This window comes from Oryzias latipes, chromosome 1 (assembly GCF_053564925.1).
Source record: "Oryzias latipes strain Hd-rR chromosome 1, Olatipes_Hd-rR_3.1".
NCBI classification, from domain to species: Eukaryota; Metazoa; Chordata; class Actinopteri; order Beloniformes; family Adrianichthyidae; genus Oryzias; species Oryzias latipes.
Genome location: NC_136237.1, coordinates 29,996,323 through 30,014,982, shown reverse-complemented (window position 1 = coordinate 30,014,982; position 18,660 = coordinate 29,996,323). Strand labels below are relative to the sequence as shown.

Below are 18,660 nucleotides of genomic sequence, written 5' to 3'. Positions count from 1 at the left end.
AAGTTTTTCCACCTTTTTTGAACGGTCTACTTTTCTCATTTGCTAGGTGGACGCGTCCATTCTCCCGTAGGGGGAATTGAATACACTATTCTTTTAATAAATTGTCATGCAGCCAATAATTGAGACTTATAGAGATATCATCTAATTATTTATAACATTAAACCATCGCTCGGTCTATTATGGCCATTTTTATATGTTAGCGTTCATTAGTGATTCCCTGCTGTGCACTGCCGACCCCTCCGCTCGACTGCTGTGGAAGCGGCCGGAATAACCTTGATGTGAGCCAGTTGAACTGCCGGAGAGAAGAGCGAGAGGCTGAACCGTGAGGCGGTACGATACCATCAGCTGCTGGCGTGAACATGGCGGAGACCGCACGCGCAGGCTTCGAATATACTCACAGTGACGGCGAAGGCGTCAAAACCACAGCGCCAACGCGGGGGTGAGTCTGTCAACTGCAAACACGCGACAGTGGTGGACTGTTGCAGTGTTTTCTTGTCCACTGAGTGACAGAGGAACTCGAGTGGGCGTGTGCGCACCCGTATGCGTGAGCGTGTTTTGAAGAGAGTAAAGTTCTCCTCGTGGGTTTTAGTTTAGTTTATGATCACAGAGTAAATGTGGCAGAGATGGTAATTATGAGATAAACTCGCTCGGTTTCGTCATGTTTGTGGTTTTGAACATTAATATCCCCTTACAGCAGGTCTCCAAAGAGGCGTGTGATTAAAACACGCCCACTTATTATTATTCGTTATATTGTGACAGCATAAAGGAATGAAGGCACAAATAAGCACGTCAGTCAGTCACAGACACACACGTCCTCCACACCTGTTACAGGTGAGTCTCCGTTTCTGACGGAGAAGGACGCTGGGAAGAACAAAGTTCCCTGGAATGTTACGCGACTGTTTCGCGAAGTTTCAAACATGTTGGAATTAAACTACTTCGATGTTTGTGCCTCGCGCGCGTGTGTTTGAAAGAGCTCGTGCCTGCTTTAGGCGCGCGGGCACACGCCTAGGCTGTGATTGTGTAAAAGTGGAAGACACAAACATACACAGAGGGGAGAGAGGGATCGTGAGAGAGATTGAAGGAGTATTGTGTGAGGTGTGTGCATGTGTGTGTGTGTGTAGGGCAGAGGTAGGAGGTGTGTGTGTGTGTGTGTGTGTGGGTGTGTGTGTGTGTGTGTGTGTGTGTGTGAGAGAGAGAGAGAGAGAGAGAGAAACAGAAAGGGATGGGAGGGGAAAAGAGTGTGCGTGACAGTGTGTGAGGGAGACAGAGATGAGGAGAGGGAGGGGGAGGAGTGTGTGTCAAAGAGAACAAGTGTGTGTGTGTGTATTGTGTGTGCATGCACACAAGTGTGTGCTTATGTGTGGGGTTGTGCAGCTCAGTTAGTTTCTGTTTTCATGCACTAGGATTGTGGAGCTCAGTGAGTTTGTGTGTGTGTGTGTTTTCATCCACTAGGTTGTTAGTATGGCTGGGTGTGTTTGTCCAAAGTGGGTTCTGCATAATTGTTGCAGTGTGTATCTGTGATTGAGTTGTATTGTGACATAGAAAAACTGACTCTGAAAGCCTGTAAAAAGAGTGCAGAGTGAAGGTGTGTTGAAGCAGAGAAAACTAAAGCCTATGTGTGTAGAACACAAATGACATAAAGTGTGTGTTAGAGAAAGAAGGGAAGTGTGTTAGATGTGCAGAGTAGGGGAGGGGACAGTGTGTTTGCGCATATGTGTGTTCAGAGATGGGGGAGGGAATGTGTGTGTCTGTTTGTTTGTGTGTGTTACAGACTGAAAGGAGAATTGAGTGAGTGTGTGAAGTGTTGTGTTTTTGCGTAACCAAATGTGTGATTGGGAGTTTGAAGGGTCATTGGTGCCTTGTGCAGAAAGTTCTGGAGTGTTTTTGGTCTTTAATGTACTGGGGTGTGTGTGTTTGTGCGTGCATGCATGTGATAATCAGAGGGGTGCAGGTTTAGCATGTGTCTAATGTATGTGCATGAGAGGGTAAAGAAGATGGAGAGTGTGTTGCAGAGACAGAGTGTGTATGTGTCTGAGAGAAAGAGTGGGAGAGAGAAAAAGAGATGGGAGGGTGTGTGACAGTGAGGATGTGTGTGTTCGTGTCAGCAATCACTTGCATGCGTGCAAGCTTTAGAAACAGAGAGGGGGGTGGCATGTGTGCGTGTGCAGGCTCGTGTGTGTGTGTGTGTGCATGTGTGAGGTTGCGTGTGTATGTCTTGGAAACTGAAAAAAGGGCTTGGTATTGAGTGTGTGTTGCATGTGTAACTGTTTCTGTGTGTTTGTTCTGCAAGAGGTGTGTGAGTGTTCTGCAGTCAGTTGAGAGGGAGGGGTGTGTGTGTGTGTGTGTGTGTGTGTGTGTCATGGGGGAGACACACAAGGTTTATGTGTTTGTTGTGTATATGTGTGTTTGTAGCTCCTAGACAAGGGCAATGTGTTTGTGTGTGTGTGTGTGTGTGTCATGCAGAGGGAAGGAGAGTGTTTATGCATCTACTTTGTTTATGAAAGAGGACAGGAGTTTATGTGTGTGTGTGTGTGTGTGTGTGTGTGTGTGTGTGTCTGTACGCATGCTCAAAGGAAAACTATATCTATGTGGGTGGAATGGTATATGCAAGCAAGGAAAAGATTGGTGTGTATTTTTATTAGTGTTATTATTGAGGATTGTGTGTGTGTGTTTGAAATAGAATGTTCTGCATGAAGGACAAAGTAGAGACTTGAGTGTGTATGTGTGAGTGCGTGTGTATATGCATGTGTGTTGTTTGATAGGGTTCAGTCTAAATAAATGTGGATGAAGCGGCAAAGAAACTTGACAGGACGTGACAAAAGGTTGTGTTTTTGTGTGTATTTTTATCCACAAGCACACACAGTGTTTGCTTGCTTGTGACTGGGGAGGAATAACTTGTTTGCTGGAACATATGTGTTGTGTGTGTTTGTGTGTGCGCTTTTCAGTGGGGGAGACAATGCACTAAAGCAGACATGCAGGAGTGTGAGAGTCTGTCTCATACAGTGTGGGTGTGCTGACGTGTGTGTATGTGCGTGCAAATGAGAGTGTGTGTGTCAACGATGGAACATGAGACTGTGGATTTGGTTATTTGAGAGAGAGAGAGAGAGTGTGTATGTGTGTGTTTGTGAGCGTGCATGCATGTGAGTTACAGAGGGGGGAAGGGTGTGTGTGTGTATCCACGTGAGCTTGACTAGAGTAAGGATATTTGTGTGTATGAGTGAGTGTGTGTGTACGTGCCTGTAAGCCTGAGAGGGCGGGGTTTGCGTGTGTGTGTCTGTGTGTGTGTCAAAGTCAGAGAGAAAGAGAGAAAGCACTGTTTGCGTGTCACTCTGTTTATGTGTGGGAGTGTGTGTTGATGCATGCATGTGGGCCAGGCAAGGGTACAAATGTGTGTATGTGCGTGTGTGCACATGTGTGTTTCTATGCTTGTGCTTACCCATATGTGTGTGTTAGTTTTTTTGTTGTTTGGGCATTTGTGCATGCACACTGTTAGAGAGCTGTGTGTGTGTGTTGTTTGGAAATGCTAAGAAAAAGAAAATGATGGAGAAAAGAACGGAATGAGATGTTGAAGGGTCAGTCTGCTAAAGAGTTGCAAGAAGACGGATTCAGAGATCAAAAAACCTCATGGAAACTCATTGAACCAAGACTAATCACAAAGACACACTCCATAAAACACAACTAATCCAGAAAAAAAAAAAAACAGTAACAGGGTTTAACTAGGGGAAGTTGTTAACCTGTTGAATGGCACTGGTGTTGATTTTGTTCGTTGGGTTGTATTCGAATTTTCTCACTACTTGGTGCACTATAAAAGGACGTTAGCCATTTTTTGGGGTATCCAAAACTAAAATTCCAAAATGCAGTGTCCTGGCAATTTCCCAGAAGTCTTTGGAAAAAACCAGTGTGCATCAATGCCATTGACTGCATATGAGAGCTGGATCGAGTGAAGTGACGTCAACCATAGAAAACGGCTCACTTACGACTCCAACAAAAGGAAGTCACAATTTTTTTGCGATGCGGACGCCATAGTCTTGGAGCCAGACGATATCAGTAAGTAATGATCGCTCCAAATTGACCTGAGTCATCGTTTCTAAGGCAACCACTCTGGCCTCTTAGGAATGAGGTTGTTGCCCCTATCACTTGAAAGATTTGTTTGAGAGAATCGGTCAAACATTTCGAACATTTGACGCAGCGGCCAGCAAGCACCACATACTTTTATAGAGGCGTGTGATCGGCCAGTTCATAACTTGAAGATCTTGCCTAAAGAACAAATATTATGAAAATATAAATGAAAAAAATAGGATAAGCAAGAATTCTATGAAAAGTAGCAGATTAAGAATAGTTATTCTGACAAATTTTATGACTAAGTGAGTAATACCTGTTTATTTCTCTATATAAGTCTATTAGATTTTGGCTTCTTGGAGCCAGCAGGTACTTCTGATTTAGAACGTGAAGTGGGAGGGGGTCGCTCAGTCCAGTTCTCCCAACAAGTCAATGACTGATGCTCATTAGATTGGCGAATATTGACCGCAATGCACTGAATAATTGGTCATTTAAATACAATGTATGTAAATGCAAATACAATGTATTTAAAGGTATTTATTTTATAAATCATCCAAGTTTTTATCATCGGAACACATTTGATACATAAATAATCTCCATAAAATGTTCATAATTCCTAGGTTTTTACTTCAGCAAATGGGTACTGATCTCATATTTGCTGTTTTGAAAAAATATTGTGAGTATTTGTCCGAATTGCATTCCCGCCAATACATAGTCCTGGGCTAAATGGTCTTTTAGGGGTTTGGGAGTATTAAGGTCCTTTAGACATAGCCTTAGTGTCGACTACTGCTTAGAAAGACCGTGGTGAGACCATTTGTGTTATTAAAGTGAGGTTTGGGCTTTGTCAATGTATGGTCCAAGAACCACATGTTGGCACTGAACTAGATTGGTTCTCTTTACTCCCTAGTGCCACCCCTCCTTGTTTGTTTTAGGCAGTGCTGGCACAAAGCAAGAATCAACAAAAATAAAGGAAAACTATCCAAATAAAGGCGCAAACATATTTTGGCATTACTCTTCCAACTGATCCAAGTCTGCGGGTTTAGTTAGGATCAGCAGACAATCCTGAATTGGGGTATTTATTGCATTAAATTACAAGTAACCAATTCATCATTACATGGTGTCAATAGTGTGGAGTGTTCATCACATGAAGTACCACACTCAGATCATTGAAACGCGTCAGCTCAGCTCTTTGTTTTTAATTAGAGAGCAGCCAAAGTTGCCTTCTGCTGAAGAGCTGTAGTGAGAACTTTGGTCAATAGGCCACTGTGATATTTGTAGTTATCATTTTGAAGCACACATCCATCATGCTAAATTTATCTGTGAGGTAAAGGACGGGTAAAACTCACAATAGATGAGTTGAGGCAGGTATTTTGCCTCGCCTCCACTACTGCTCCTACACTTGGCTGTGGATCCTGTCTCCGGCTCGACTCGTGCCCCCCGACTGTCCCCCCAACTCCTTCTGGATGAAGCTCGTCTGCTGAACTTTAAATATGTAGTTTTAGAGATAGACAAGTTAATTCTTCTCTACGAGTTCTGGTAAATCGCCTGTCCGTCCTGGGGGACATCAGGCAAAAAAGCAAACAAAACAAACCCGGAAAGAATGGGGGAAATAATAATAGTTTCAAAAGTAACTAGTATTTCACACAAGTCATGATGTTTTTCCTGTATCTGAGAGTATACAAATACGTGCAGCTGGATGGCCCAGTTGGTTATGTGCAGGGCTGGCAGGGTTCGAATCCCAGGGACTGCAATGAGCTTCATCCAATGTGGGTCCTTGGCCAAGACCCTTCACGCTACTACCTAACTATGTAGCCACAAGGGTCCCCCTGTGCCGGTCCCCAGCCCTGGTTTTGTCAGGAAGGCATGCAGCGTAAACATCTCTGCCAAACCACCTGTGTGATCAGTGAAAGCTGATTCATTGTGGCAATATTCCGAAGGGTGAGCAAAAGGGTATAAAAGTATGTAGGAGTGCTGAAAAGTATTGTTTTTGTTTGAGTGTGAAATATTTTTTATGTCAGTTTTGAGCTATTGTTTATTAAACTAAACCTTTTCATAAAAAAAACTTGTTTTGTTAATTTCATATTTCACACATTTTTTTAAAAATAGGTTTCTTTAAAATGTTAAAAGTAAACTTTTGTTTCTTTTTTAGTTTACCAAATACTAAAGCAGAACATAAAATTGTCTTCATTTGTAACCTTTTTAGAAACTCCCCCCCCTCCACTAGGTTAAATATGTGTTCTGATCTGCTGGTATTGTTGTGGAGAAAAATTCAAAAGAACAACTTAAAATATCTTTTACTGTTGTAGTTAAAGAGAAGTTAGTATTTATTTGTGTTTATAAGGCAGCAGTTTAAGCCAGCATTTTATTGATCAACTCCTGACTTGACAGATATGAAGTTTGGCCATATTGATTAAATGATAATCATGTGTGTGTTCATGCCTTTTTTGTGTATTTGCTGCAGGCGCGGCTGTGGAAGAAAAAGAAAAGGAACACCTATGAAAGTCTTTGTCACGAGCACAGAAGAAGAACGTGCACCTGAACAGAAGTTCATCCCAGGTTTGTGTTTGTTTCATACATCTTTTTCCTATAGCCACCAGTTGTGGTTGTGAGCAGATTTGCTGGTGAGAGGTTGTGAGCATGTGTGCATTTGCCTATGGTGTCTGTAATTGCTGTGGGGGTGGACCGGTGTGTGAGTGACCTACTTTTGAGTGTGTGCTTGACTTTGGATGCTCACCTGTGTGTGTGCTCCATGAGATTGGGTGATGACCTTTGTGTGTGTGTGTGTGTGTGTGTTTGTATTGCATGGCTCCCTGCCTTGTAGTCCTCTCATACAGACTGTTGCTGTTCTCTCAGGTGATTGTAAGGATGCAGCAGAAAGGAAGCAGGCCACTCTGGATGCGCCATCTTCTCACAGATGGTGAGTGCCTTCACTATTGTGACTCGGAGAAGCATCTCTCTGCACGTTCACACTGTACTGTTTGGTCCGGATTCGTTTGTCAGTAGTGCTGCCTCAAATGAGCGACTGTTGTAACAGCATGGGGAGGTGTGGATGGAGGGTTTGAACGTGGGGTGTGCACACTGCCAAACTGGCTGGCAAACAGGCCTGGATTTAGTCAGCTCCACTGTGGGGTGCAGGTAGAATATTGGGGGGTGGGGGCAAGTCTGGGTATGCTGAGAGTTTGGGGTGTCTAATCCCTCAGAACCCCTAAAATGCATTGAAAACCATTTCATCATCATATCAGGTCATCGACCAATATATCTATCTCTCTACCCTCTGCATTTACTGGGCTTGGGACAGGCGTAAACAGGACACTGGTTTGTGCCCTGTTGAGGCAGCCTGTTTCTTAAAAAAACATTTTTATTTGATGTCTGTTTGACTATTTGTGCATCTGTCTGTCGGTCAGTCCTTACGTTTTGTTTGTCTTTTATTTTTATTTCTTTAGTTGATCTCAGATTTTTTGCAGGCCATCACATTTCAGGGGGGCAGTTATGGATTTAGGGCGACATTGCCCTCTTTGCTGGCAACATGAAATGGGACTCTAAAACTTTTATCCTTGAGCTTTTCAACTTTTGACCAATGAATTGGCAAATGAAAAATGAGAAGTCAATTTGTTTGAAAGTTGTATTTTTTAAAACCTAAACATTTAATGTGGTAGAAATTTATTTAAAAAAAATTTATTCTAAGCTAATAAATAATGAAAATCAATATAGGTTTAGTTTTTTTCATCTATCCACATAGAATGAGGGACAGAAGACCTTAAGTAAAGCTACTACAGTACCTTGAACTACCATGAAATCACAACAATAGAAACATAATCATGGGATTTTTCTCTCTTCTGGATTCCTATCATCTCTATAAGTGGGGCAACTTTCTGAATCTGTGACTGCCAAATACTTTTTTAGCCCCACTGTATTTTAGCCTCACAATATGATTCATCTTCACGTACACTATTCGGTATTTCCCCACTCGCTTTGCTCAATTCCATCTTGTGGATCGTAGCACCTGAGGTTTGGAAACTGGGAAATGTTTTGCATTGTTCCATAAAATTCTGGTAGTATGTTGTTGTTTTTTTAATTTAACACATTTTTCCCCCTGTAATTGATCAGTTAAAAACCCCACAATATCTCTTTGGTAACTTTTATTGAATGTTGATTTATTTCAAACAAAATCCCCCCCCCCCCTTTTTTTTAATGGCTACTACAGACGGGCAGTTGGGTTTACTTTAAAATATGGTTTGTGCCCTTGAGACAGGAAAATAGAATAACGTAGCAAAATAAAACCAGTTGTAGGCTTTTTTTTATGAAGACAATGAAATCCATCATTCCTTCCATTCTTCAGTGGTCCATCAGAGCAGACTGAAGGTAAAGGTCTGACTGGCTCCAGGTCCCGCTCCGCTTCCACACCTGTTCCGTCTTCAGTGGCCTCATCCAGTCCAACCCCAGCTCCTGCCCCGGCCCCGGCCGTAACGGCTTCTGCCCAGGCCCGCTCTCTGACTCCTGGGTCCACGGTGCCGGTGACTCCGACCGCCTCTGCTCCGGCTCCTGCAACCAGCCCCTTCTCCCCCTCCCCTAACTGCCGTATACGAGAAGTCCACTGTGGCACTCAGGTGCGGTTGGTTGTTATTGCCATTCGGGACATCGCCAAGGGGGAGGAAATCACTGTTGACTACAGCCTTACAGAGTGGGGGGAGAATCTGGTGAGTTCACCACAAGGAAGTTCAGGCTTTTGGTGTCGCATTCTGGTTACAAACTTCAACCATGCTCTGAAATTTCTTAGAATAGATTTTGTCTGCAACTTCACCTCATCACCTAGATCTTGTATACCTTTTTCTTGGAGGAGCTAACAACCATTGGCCTAAAATAAAATCTGTTTTATTTAACCCAGTCATGTATTGATCCAAGTGCTTTCCCTACAATCAAATTTTAAATTCTTGTCACGTTCCATAACCTCATTTTACATATGAAACCATCATTCACAAAAAATGAATCACTTTTCAGATCCAAGCTTATTGTTTCTGCTTCTGAATCTATTTGTATGTTTACACTGAGTCTCAAGTGACCTCCGATAGGCTGCCATATGCTTATAAGCTCCACTCATTGTCACTCATTCTACACTTAAGCTAAGCAGGGCATGGTGTTACCATGGTGATAACTGAGAGCTCCAGCTCTCCTTCTACCTATAGTGCTTTAGCAACAGTAACCATGGTTATTCCATTACATCTGTCTCGCCTTTAATGGATGCCATGAGATTGGATCAATTTATTAGATAAAATGACAAAACCAGAACCGAATTAAAAAAAAGGATCAAAACCTAAACACTCAGCAGATGCTGAAATAATACAAATAATAGATATCCCCACTCAGAAACTACTTTTTTTATGTCCACTGTTGTTTAGTTTCTATCCCCTTTAATTATGTGTTCTACAGGGTTTCCGGACCACTCTGTCCCCAGCGCCACGCGAGTATAACTCTGACATTGAGAGCTGCAACGGCATCAAAAAGGTAAACAGAAAAAAAATACACAAATTTTTTTCAGGAACAGAAAAACCAGGCGGCTTTTCAGGACTCACTGGAGACTCGACCTGACTTCAGCTCAGTCACCATAAATAACTTTTTTTAATCAATAGTTAAGTGGACACACACTTTTCATGGCTGAACTATGAGGGTCAATGACGTGTTTAGATATTTAAGCCTTTCTTGTCAACTTGTAGTTAAGGAAAAAACTGCTGCAGCAAACCACAGTCGTCTTATAGTTTTGTTTTTGCTCTGATTCCATTCCTTTAAATTGGGGCTACTGCTGGACTTTCTCCTTTTAGCTTTGAAATAAAACAAATTAAATCCTCATTTCTTAACTTGTTATATGGGCAAAAGTAATCAGAATAAACGCCTGATGAGAATAAAAATGCGTCATGTAAACACGCCGTTCGGAATACTCTAGCCCGATCAGACTTATTCAGATCAAAATTTCCTTTCCGATCGAGATAGGTGGGTTATGCCAACTGTTGATCCGATTGTGGGTCACTACTGACCTTGCTTTTACGTTAAGCGTAAATGTTGTGGCGCTCCAGAGGAGGCTTTGAAGCGCGAACAGGACTGGCTGCCCCGTGCGAGCGAACCGCATCTCTGAGCAGAGCAGCCGGACTCGTAGCTTCATGTATGCGGGGGCAAGGGGAGGGTGCTTTTGTTATGGTGTGCACTCCGAAGGAGGCTTCGGACCGCAGGAGAACCGTGTCTCCAAGCATAGGAGTGGGTTTGGGACGGTGTGTGAGCTTGCGTTAGGCGGCTATTGAATGGAGAAATGTTGCTCCGCACAGTCCTGAGAAACTGTTCAAATAACCACGGGACTTTGAGTTTAGAATAAAAGGCTGATGTTATTCTCACACATTTACGTGCAGCCAAGATGCACTTTGCAGCAATGACCGTATGGATTTTTAGTGCATCCAAAGCTAAGTGTTCTTGGCATGTATTATTAAAGTACAGTAAATATGATTATCCTTTCAGGAGGATGAGCCTGTTCCTTTGACGGTCCAGCAGCGACAGCAGCAGCAGCAGGATTATGTCACCCCCTCTTGGTCCCTGTCCCCATCCTCCTCCCCCATCTCCCACTCTGATGCTAGCGAGTCAGATGCTGGAGACGAGGACCGCTGCAGCCCACGGGGACGCCCACTTCGTCGGCGGAAAAAACGCCGTGGCACCCCTTCAAAAAAAAGGAAAACCCACGGGCCTGGGCGTCCCACACCACCCTCCTTCTCTGGTGTTCCTCAGTTCTCACCTTCGTGCTCATCTTCCTCTTCACCCACTAAGTCTGCATTTAAACCACCGGCTGCTTTGAGTTCTGGAAACACCACAAATCCCTCCAGAGGAGTCGTTTCCACCGACTCTGTGCAGCAAACTTGTGAATACTGTGGACGCCACTTCCGCTCACTGGGCCGCCACCTCGATAAACACCACTCCCACCAGCCGGATTTGTGCTCCACCCTGGTTGAACGCTACACTCAAATGCCTCGTCTTCATGCACAAGACTCGTCTACAGCTCACGCTCTTGCTCAACAACACTCAAAATTTTCCCACAGTCGCAGCTTAGAGTCTGCACAGAATGGTGTCCAGGACCTGTCCATGTCTCTGTCCACCCTCTCTGCAGCCAACCAGTCCCCTGCCTCCTCTGGAAGAAGCTCCATGCCTTCTGTGCTGACTCCACACCAAGGGCAGAACGCTGCGTCTGTTTTAAAAAGAAGTCCACCTCTTGTGGGGAGAATCCAGTCAAAGAAAGGAGCAACAGTTGGACTGAAGACCGAAAGACTGGGAGAGGGAGAGGAGGATGAAGAAGAAATCGATGTTGTAGCGATAAGGGGGCTAAATGAGGAAGACGACATGGAGCTGACATGTCCTCAGTCCTTCAGCAGCAATTCAGTCAAAGTGGGAGAGCCACCAAAAGACGAGGAGGAGGAAGCAGAGGAGGAGAATGGATTGATGGAGGTGGAAGATGAAAGTGGAACAGAGGAAAAAGAAAGGATGCTGAGGTACCTTTTTTTTTTTTTCTTTTTTTCCTTTTGCGTCAGTTTAGAACTTTTCTAAACAGCCAAAGGGGTCACATAAGGGTCAGGCTGCACACATGCTGTGGTTGAGATCTTTCCTTTATGGCCAATGGAAGTAGAAGTAGTGGTCTCTGACCGGTTTTGTCGAACAATATTTTCACAGATCAGCCTTTACGAGGATGAAGTGGGCGTCTGTTTTTTTTTTCCTTTTTCCTTTTTTTTTTTTAATCTGTAAAATATCTGCATCTGCTATAAACTTCAGACTCTAAATTTTGTGTTTCCTATTAACCCATAACTCTCAAAGTGAAGCTAAAAAATGGACACCAACTTCAGCTTCATCAGGCTTTTAAGGTGCGACGGATAAATAAAAAAACTAAACTATAACTAATATTTTTTTTAAATATAACAAACGTGAATCCACCATTTGAGGAACTTTATTAGAAGCATCCTCATAATATTGAACAGCTGGTTTCTGAATATTGTGCATTATTATTGAATTTTTGATTTGAAATGTTTATTTCAAGCAATCAAATAAAAATAATGCACAAAACAATACAATCAGCAGTTATGCATTCATGCATAGACGTATCAAACTAAGGATAATGGTCTGTGGTAACAATTGTCACAATAAATCCATATTTGGAGTAAAGATTCCTGGTTTTCGTCTGTTAAATGCAGATTTCTTTTGTCTTTGAAGTCAAGGTCTCTTCTGTTTTCTCACTGGCTCTACTTTTGTTTTTTGTTAACTTTGCTAGCTCCAAGGTTTCAATATAGCGGTTGGTGCAGCTGCTTAATGTATTTTTGAGACGTGACCGATGGAGTCGGATGTAGCATGGAGAATCCAGTCGTTTTCCAAACTAAAACTTTTTTTAGAATGAGATTAGAAGTAAAATGGAAAAAATACAGTTATTTTTTCTGTCCGGCCCAGTATCAACTGTCGTACTGGTCTGCAGCCTGGGGTTTTCAATATTTGTCAAAATAAAGGTTGCATTTGCAGCTTTAGGTCCAGATCTGAGATAAACTGGAATAAACTGTAGATGATGTAGACTTTAAAGGATGTATACCAAAGCCTTTTATAGTAAACAATATCCATGTATGTGATAATTGTCACACAAAAAAACAACAGTTTTTGTTAAAAATTAGCTATTTTCCTGCGCTATTTTCCAACCTGGACTCCTTGATCTCGGAGGCACCGGACATTACCGTATAATGAACATTATAATACACTTAAAAGCTCAAAAAGTTTATTTTGCAACATAAAGGCTCTTTAAATGAGTAATTCTGAATGAAGACAAATGTTGTTGCTTTAACAAGTGAAGAAACGGAAAAAAACAGTTAAGAGTCTCGCATCAAAAGGGATTCAGCTTTTGTTTTAGTAAACCTTTTAGCTTTTAAAGTCCCACTCTGTTCATCTTTTAATCGATTATAAAAGCGTTCCCAGTGGTTTTTTAATTAAGATGAAAATTACGCAGATCAAAAAGCCTGTCATTTTCTAGGACAATTTCAGCAGAGCAGCAGTAGTTCCTTAGAAATTCGCCTCCGAGTTCTGGATGGGACCGTTGGTGCAGAGCAAGCCCACCCCTACTTCCTGTCATCCATCTGTTTAAACGCTCTCCCACTGGCTTACAGCTTCTCAAACCCCCAACCTAACATTACCGGTGCAACAAAGATGGTGAGCAATATTGGAGCTATCCAGCCGTACAGTTTTGGGCCAGATGCCAGCTCAGACGAGGAAAACAAAGACGAACAGGGATCTAGTCATCAATAAGCAGAGGCCATGTCATGGAGCGAAGCAGGGAGCTTGTGGCTTGCCAGTTGTAGGTTCTACGACACACCTACAAGCTTTTTCAAATGACTTTTTTTTGTCAGCTCCTGAAAGAAATACTCATAGATGTCATTTTAAGCGTATTAATATATATGTCCTCAATCATGAGAAAAATGCCTCAAGAATATGTTAAAAGACTTAAAAGGAGTGGGTCTTTATATGAATGAAATCAATGTCAGTCAGCTGTAAAAATTCCCTCAATGAAGGATTAATACCAAAGATTCCTCCTCCTGCTATAACGGTTATAATTTAAACGTTTCAGATAATAAAATCTCTGTTTTTTTTCCTCCTTTAACAGTTCAGGGCGACACCACATGCTGCCGCTCCTGTCATCCCTGTCCTCACTGGTTCTGTACCTGCGTCGCCTCCAGCACTCTGCCTTCTTGTCCCTGTCCCGCCAGCTTCAGTCCGCAGAGGCCTGGCGCCTCCTCTGTCACTCCAGCCTTGCTCTCCTCATCCTGTACAACCGACGACGCGAGTGCGAGGTGTCCAAGCTGACCATCACGGAATATTGTGCTCGGGTCACGCCCCAGAGCCACGCTACTCTCCCATCCAGTGGTTGTCCTGCTCTCACGCCCCTGGAGGCTTCCCTCTCCCCTTTTGAGCGGCTGGTGCTGCCTCACCTGCCCAGAGTTGGAGTTCAAGGTAAACGTGGTCGGATCCAACCTCTCATACTTCCCCCTCACTGTGAACCCTGCCTGGAGCTTCTCCTGCAGACACGGCATGACGTTGGGGTTGACCCTGCAAACCCCTACATTTTTGCCAGACCCTACCACTCACCTGCCACACCACTGCGTGGAACAGACCTCCTGCGCAGCCTCGCTCGTTCCAGCGGAACCCGCAATCCCCGCGCCCTGACCCAGACTAGAGTTCGCCGCCAGGTCGCGATCTTAACTCAGCTTTTGCTGCTAGGAGAAGGAGAGGAGCCAGGGCAGACTGAAAGCAGCACCATTGAGAGGCTGGAGCACTTCCTGGAAAGAGAATACCATGTGACCCAGAACTGTGCTGGGATTGGTCAAGACCCAGGGTTGATGGGAAGGGTGGGGAGAGTGGTTCTGTGTGGAGAACGCGACGGAGTTCTGTTCAGAGGAATGAGTCTGAACGACATTTGTCTGGAACTGGACGGTAAGATGGATAGATGGACAAATCAGAGGGTTAACCTTTTTTTGCTACATTTTTCTAGAAATTGGATTGAATTGAGTTTGAATTTCTATCATTTTCTCGACTTCCCTGTGCAGTGATGTCGGGAAACTCCGCAGACTCGTTCTCGGAGGGAGAGTCCAAAGGGGAGCACCGAAAGGAAAAGCTGGAGATGCCCTCTGCTGCTCCCGCTCTGAACTCGCCATCGGCCCTGCTGGACGACAGCAAGGGCAAGAACAACGGACGGGTGGGACGGCCCAAGAAACTCAAGAGCATTCAGCCCCCTCCCTCTCCTCTTCCATCCCAACTTCTTCCTCCACTTTCACCTGGAAACCGCAGAAGAGGCACAGGTCAGTTCAACTCTAATGCATTTGATTAATTAATAGAAATGTTTAGTGAGTTAAATTTATATAAAACTAATATATTTGGGGTGTGGGGGGTTACAAGGGTAAAATTAGGTTTGCACAAACGCTCACAATCTGGTTATTTTTTATAGCATTCAATATTTAGGCTGGCTGATTGTGATGATGGAAGACATATTTGAAGATTGTTGAGCACAAAATTGCATTGCTGAGTATTTCTTTATTCAAATGACACTGGGAGCAGACGGGGGGGAAAAGCCGTTTGAAAAAGCTTGAACAGTCGATGGACCACAAACTCCCTTTTCTGCTCCATTCCAAAGCATCCAGTTTTGTTGCACCGCTAATATTAGGTTGGAATTTCTAATGGACTACTGCTGCTTTGCAGAAACTATGTCCTAGCAAACAATGGCCTAAAAGCAGCAAAACTGTAATGAAATGACCACTGTGAACACTTCTAAAATAGATTGAAAGATGATCAGAGTGAGGCTTTAAGTTATATTGTGGCTTAAATGTGATGTTAAATCTCCACAATGATTCTCAGCTGTGAGGAGTGAAGTGTACTCACCTGCAGCGTGGTTCCCTCCTCTGTGTTACTGCAGGGAAGCGGGGCGTCCTGAAGCGCCCGTGGTCCGAGGCAGAGCGAGCAGCGGTGGAAGAGCACCTGACCCAGAACATCAATGAACTCCGAGTCCCCGCTAAGGCAGACTGTGAGCGCTGCCTCCAGAAGTGCCCCCTGCTGGTCAACAACCACCGCGACTGGCGCGCCATCAAGTTCTACTGCCACAACCGCATCCAGCTGCTGAAGAAGAACCTACGGCGGGAGAGTCAGCCGCAGCCGCAGCCTCTCACAGTCTGCTGAGGGAGACAGAGAAGAGAAACGACAGACTTTCATTTGACAAACACTTGCATTTAATTTTTCCCTTGAAAAAAGAATTTCTTTGTTGGTGCTTTAATTTAAGGTCATAAAGTGATTCCTGATGCTGATCTGGTCCTAAGCAACTCTCATGGATTTGTGATAACTAAAAAAGACTTCCCAGTCTGAAACTTTGGCAGCCCACAGACTAGTATTTGAACTTTATTTTTTTTTTAAACCCTTCCAGAATTAGACACACTTTTCGGAAAATTGGGTGGCAGCTGATCCTTACAGTGTTGTTTTGAGTGTTGTGAAGTAGCATTTGTGTTTATGCACATTTGTGCATTTAAAAAAAAAGGCTAAAGTTTGGGTCACACTTTATTTCACTTGAACTTTTCTTTTATACTCACGTTAGGAGTCTTTCTCTCAAATAAGCTAGCTCTCTACCTTCAGTGATGACTCTGTTTTCATGACACTTGGACCTTATGTGTGAGTTGATGAATGAGCTCTGCATTTTTTTTAGATGAAATGCATTGATGCTTTAGATTATTGTAAGTTTCCCAAAATCAGCTAAAATTCCCCTTTTTTTTGCCTTTAAGTGCTGTCATATGTGTTATTGTCCTATATGTGTGTGTTACTGCCTGTTGCACAGCTGTTCAAAGCATTAGCAAGTAGCTATATAGGCCAATAAACTGGATATCACTTTATGTGCGGAGAGGAACATTTCCGCTGATTGTCTTAAAGGTGCAAAGCCGGCATTTGTCAGAGAAGAGATTGTTTTGTGATGCCTCTTTAGTTGTGTTTTTCTTTCAAACAAAGACTTCCTCCTGTCTTTTTTCCCCTCCAACCAAGCTGGCCGCTCAACCAGATCTTTGTTTTGATTTTGTTCAAACCTTCAAGTGACAGACTTTCACACAACCTCAAAGCAGGTACTTGAACTTGTTTGAACCTTTTCTTTTTAATTTGAAGAAATTCATCTTCTGTCTTGCTTTAGCCTTGTCTGTTTTATTGTATACAACTAATATATTGGTAGAAGGCTAACTGGTTTATTTGGGTAGATATTATGTAGCTTTCTCAGATCTGAGTCATTGCTTTTTGTACAGAGGACTGTTTTGTAAATACTAAGAAAAAGAAATAACATTGTGACATGCCTTGGTTAGTGTGGTTATTCTTTTTTTTATATATAAATCTTATAAATCCTAAAAGTTCTATGAATTATTTTGTGTGTTGCCTCTTATTTTGTTGAGTTGTTTTTGTAAACCAATATTTTTGGGGTATTTTATAATTTATTTACAAGTATCATGACATGCATATGAACAGAATTTCCATGCAGGTTCATCTCCATTTCAACTCATTCTTTGTGCAGTTACAGTTAGTAAACACTAGATGGCGGTGCTGTACCACTACAGGTGAAGTCAATTCTCTAAATTAGGGAGTCTTCCTATGAAACAAACATGTTCAGTTTCTGGGTTGTATTATTTTAAAAGTTTATGCTTATTTTAAAATCAAAGCTATAAAAGAGGTTAAATTAAGTTCTATTAAAATTATATTAAAGAGGGGTTGAAATGACAAATTTGAGAGTTTTAGAACATAGAAAAGGCCTTTGTTAATCAAATTGTCATGTCTCTGTATTAAAGAAATACATACACAGAAACATCTTTATTTACTTCTCAAGAGTTTTTGGAGAAGCCGAGTTTTGAATGTAAACATTTGTTTGGTGAGAGTTTTCAGAAAGTGCCAACAATTACGTTTTTAGGAGTTAAAAACAGGCAGATAAGACTAGATTTGCTCTTTCTACGAGAAACAAAACAATTGAATAAAAACAGATCATCAGGCTGCAGGGATGTGAAGATTTGGTCTCAATTTCAAGCCATCAAGCCACAAAAGGGCCAGCAGTAATCTTCTCAATGCTCATCACAGCCTCTGTGCATGCAGATTGTTTTAATTCAAGAAGGACTTGTGTGAGTGTGAATCCCAAACTGCATGGTGGTGTTCCACAAACTCCAACTCTAAAACAAATAACCCTGAATGATTTCTGGATCCCTTCTTAACCCTTGTGCTATCTTAGATGACCCCACCCTTGAATTGGCGTGTTCTCCCTACCATGACAAAGGTGGATAAAGGTGGAAAGATTTCATGTAATCCATGGACACCAGTGAAGATCCCAAATCATTGAAGAAAAAAGGTTCAGTACTCTGTCTAGTGGGTCTATATGACCCAACTCCCAATGGTAACCCTTGTGCTATCCTAGGCACTTTAACAGATATTTTTATGAGATATTTTACTTTACTGACTGTCATCAAGCCTCTCTAGGAGTAAAAGATGAGCCATGACAGGTTTCTTTCATTAGAGCAACTCAGAAAACATGCAGGATAATGCTGAGCCTAAAGGGCAGTCTGTAAAACACCAGGCTCTGACTAAAAGGAAAGGGGCTTATCTTCCTTGACAAGTTAAATTAGAAATCCTGAAATCTAAACATTCATTCATTCATTCATTCATTCATTTTCGTAACCGTTTGTCCCTTTCGGGGTCACGGGGCTGCTGGAGCCTATCCCGGTCAATTGTGGGCGAAGGCAGAGGGACATCCTGGACTGGTCGCCAGTCTGTCGCAGGGTAGAATGTCCACAAACACACACCCATTCACTCTCACACTCACACCTAGGGACAATTTTAGAGTTGCCAATTAACCTATGAAGCATGTTTTTGGACGGTGGGAGGAAGCCGGAGACCCCGGAGAAAACCCACGCATGCACGGGGAGAACATGCAAATGTGATTTTTTTTAATGGAAGGAAAATGGAAAAGCTACAATTCTACATAACACCTATTTCTTAAAGTTTGTCAGTAAACACTGACTAATTAACTATTCATTGCTAATTAGATTTTGT

The 18,660-nt window shown here is 42.7% G+C and overlaps 1 protein-coding gene across 1 annotated transcript; it reads left to right on the top strand.

Moving 5' to 3' along the window:
- The first annotated feature begins 282 nt into the window (after positions 1 to 282).
- Positions 283 to 16,989, top strand: LOC144994604 (uncharacterized). Its single transcript, XM_078953114.1, has 9 exons — positions 283 to 439; positions 6,521 to 6,615; positions 6,913 to 6,976; positions 8,399 to 8,756; positions 9,487 to 9,561; positions 10,561 to 11,579; positions 13,718 to 14,544; positions 14,658 to 14,909; positions 15,521 to 16,989. Exons 1-9 carry the CDS (start codon positions 360 to 362, stop codon positions 15,778 to 15,780), a joined length of 3,030 nt encoding a protein of 1,009 aa, XP_078809240.1. The 5' UTR covers positions 283 to 359; the 3' UTR covers positions 15,781 to 16,989.
- Positions 16,990 to 18,660: the final 1,671 nt, after the last annotated feature.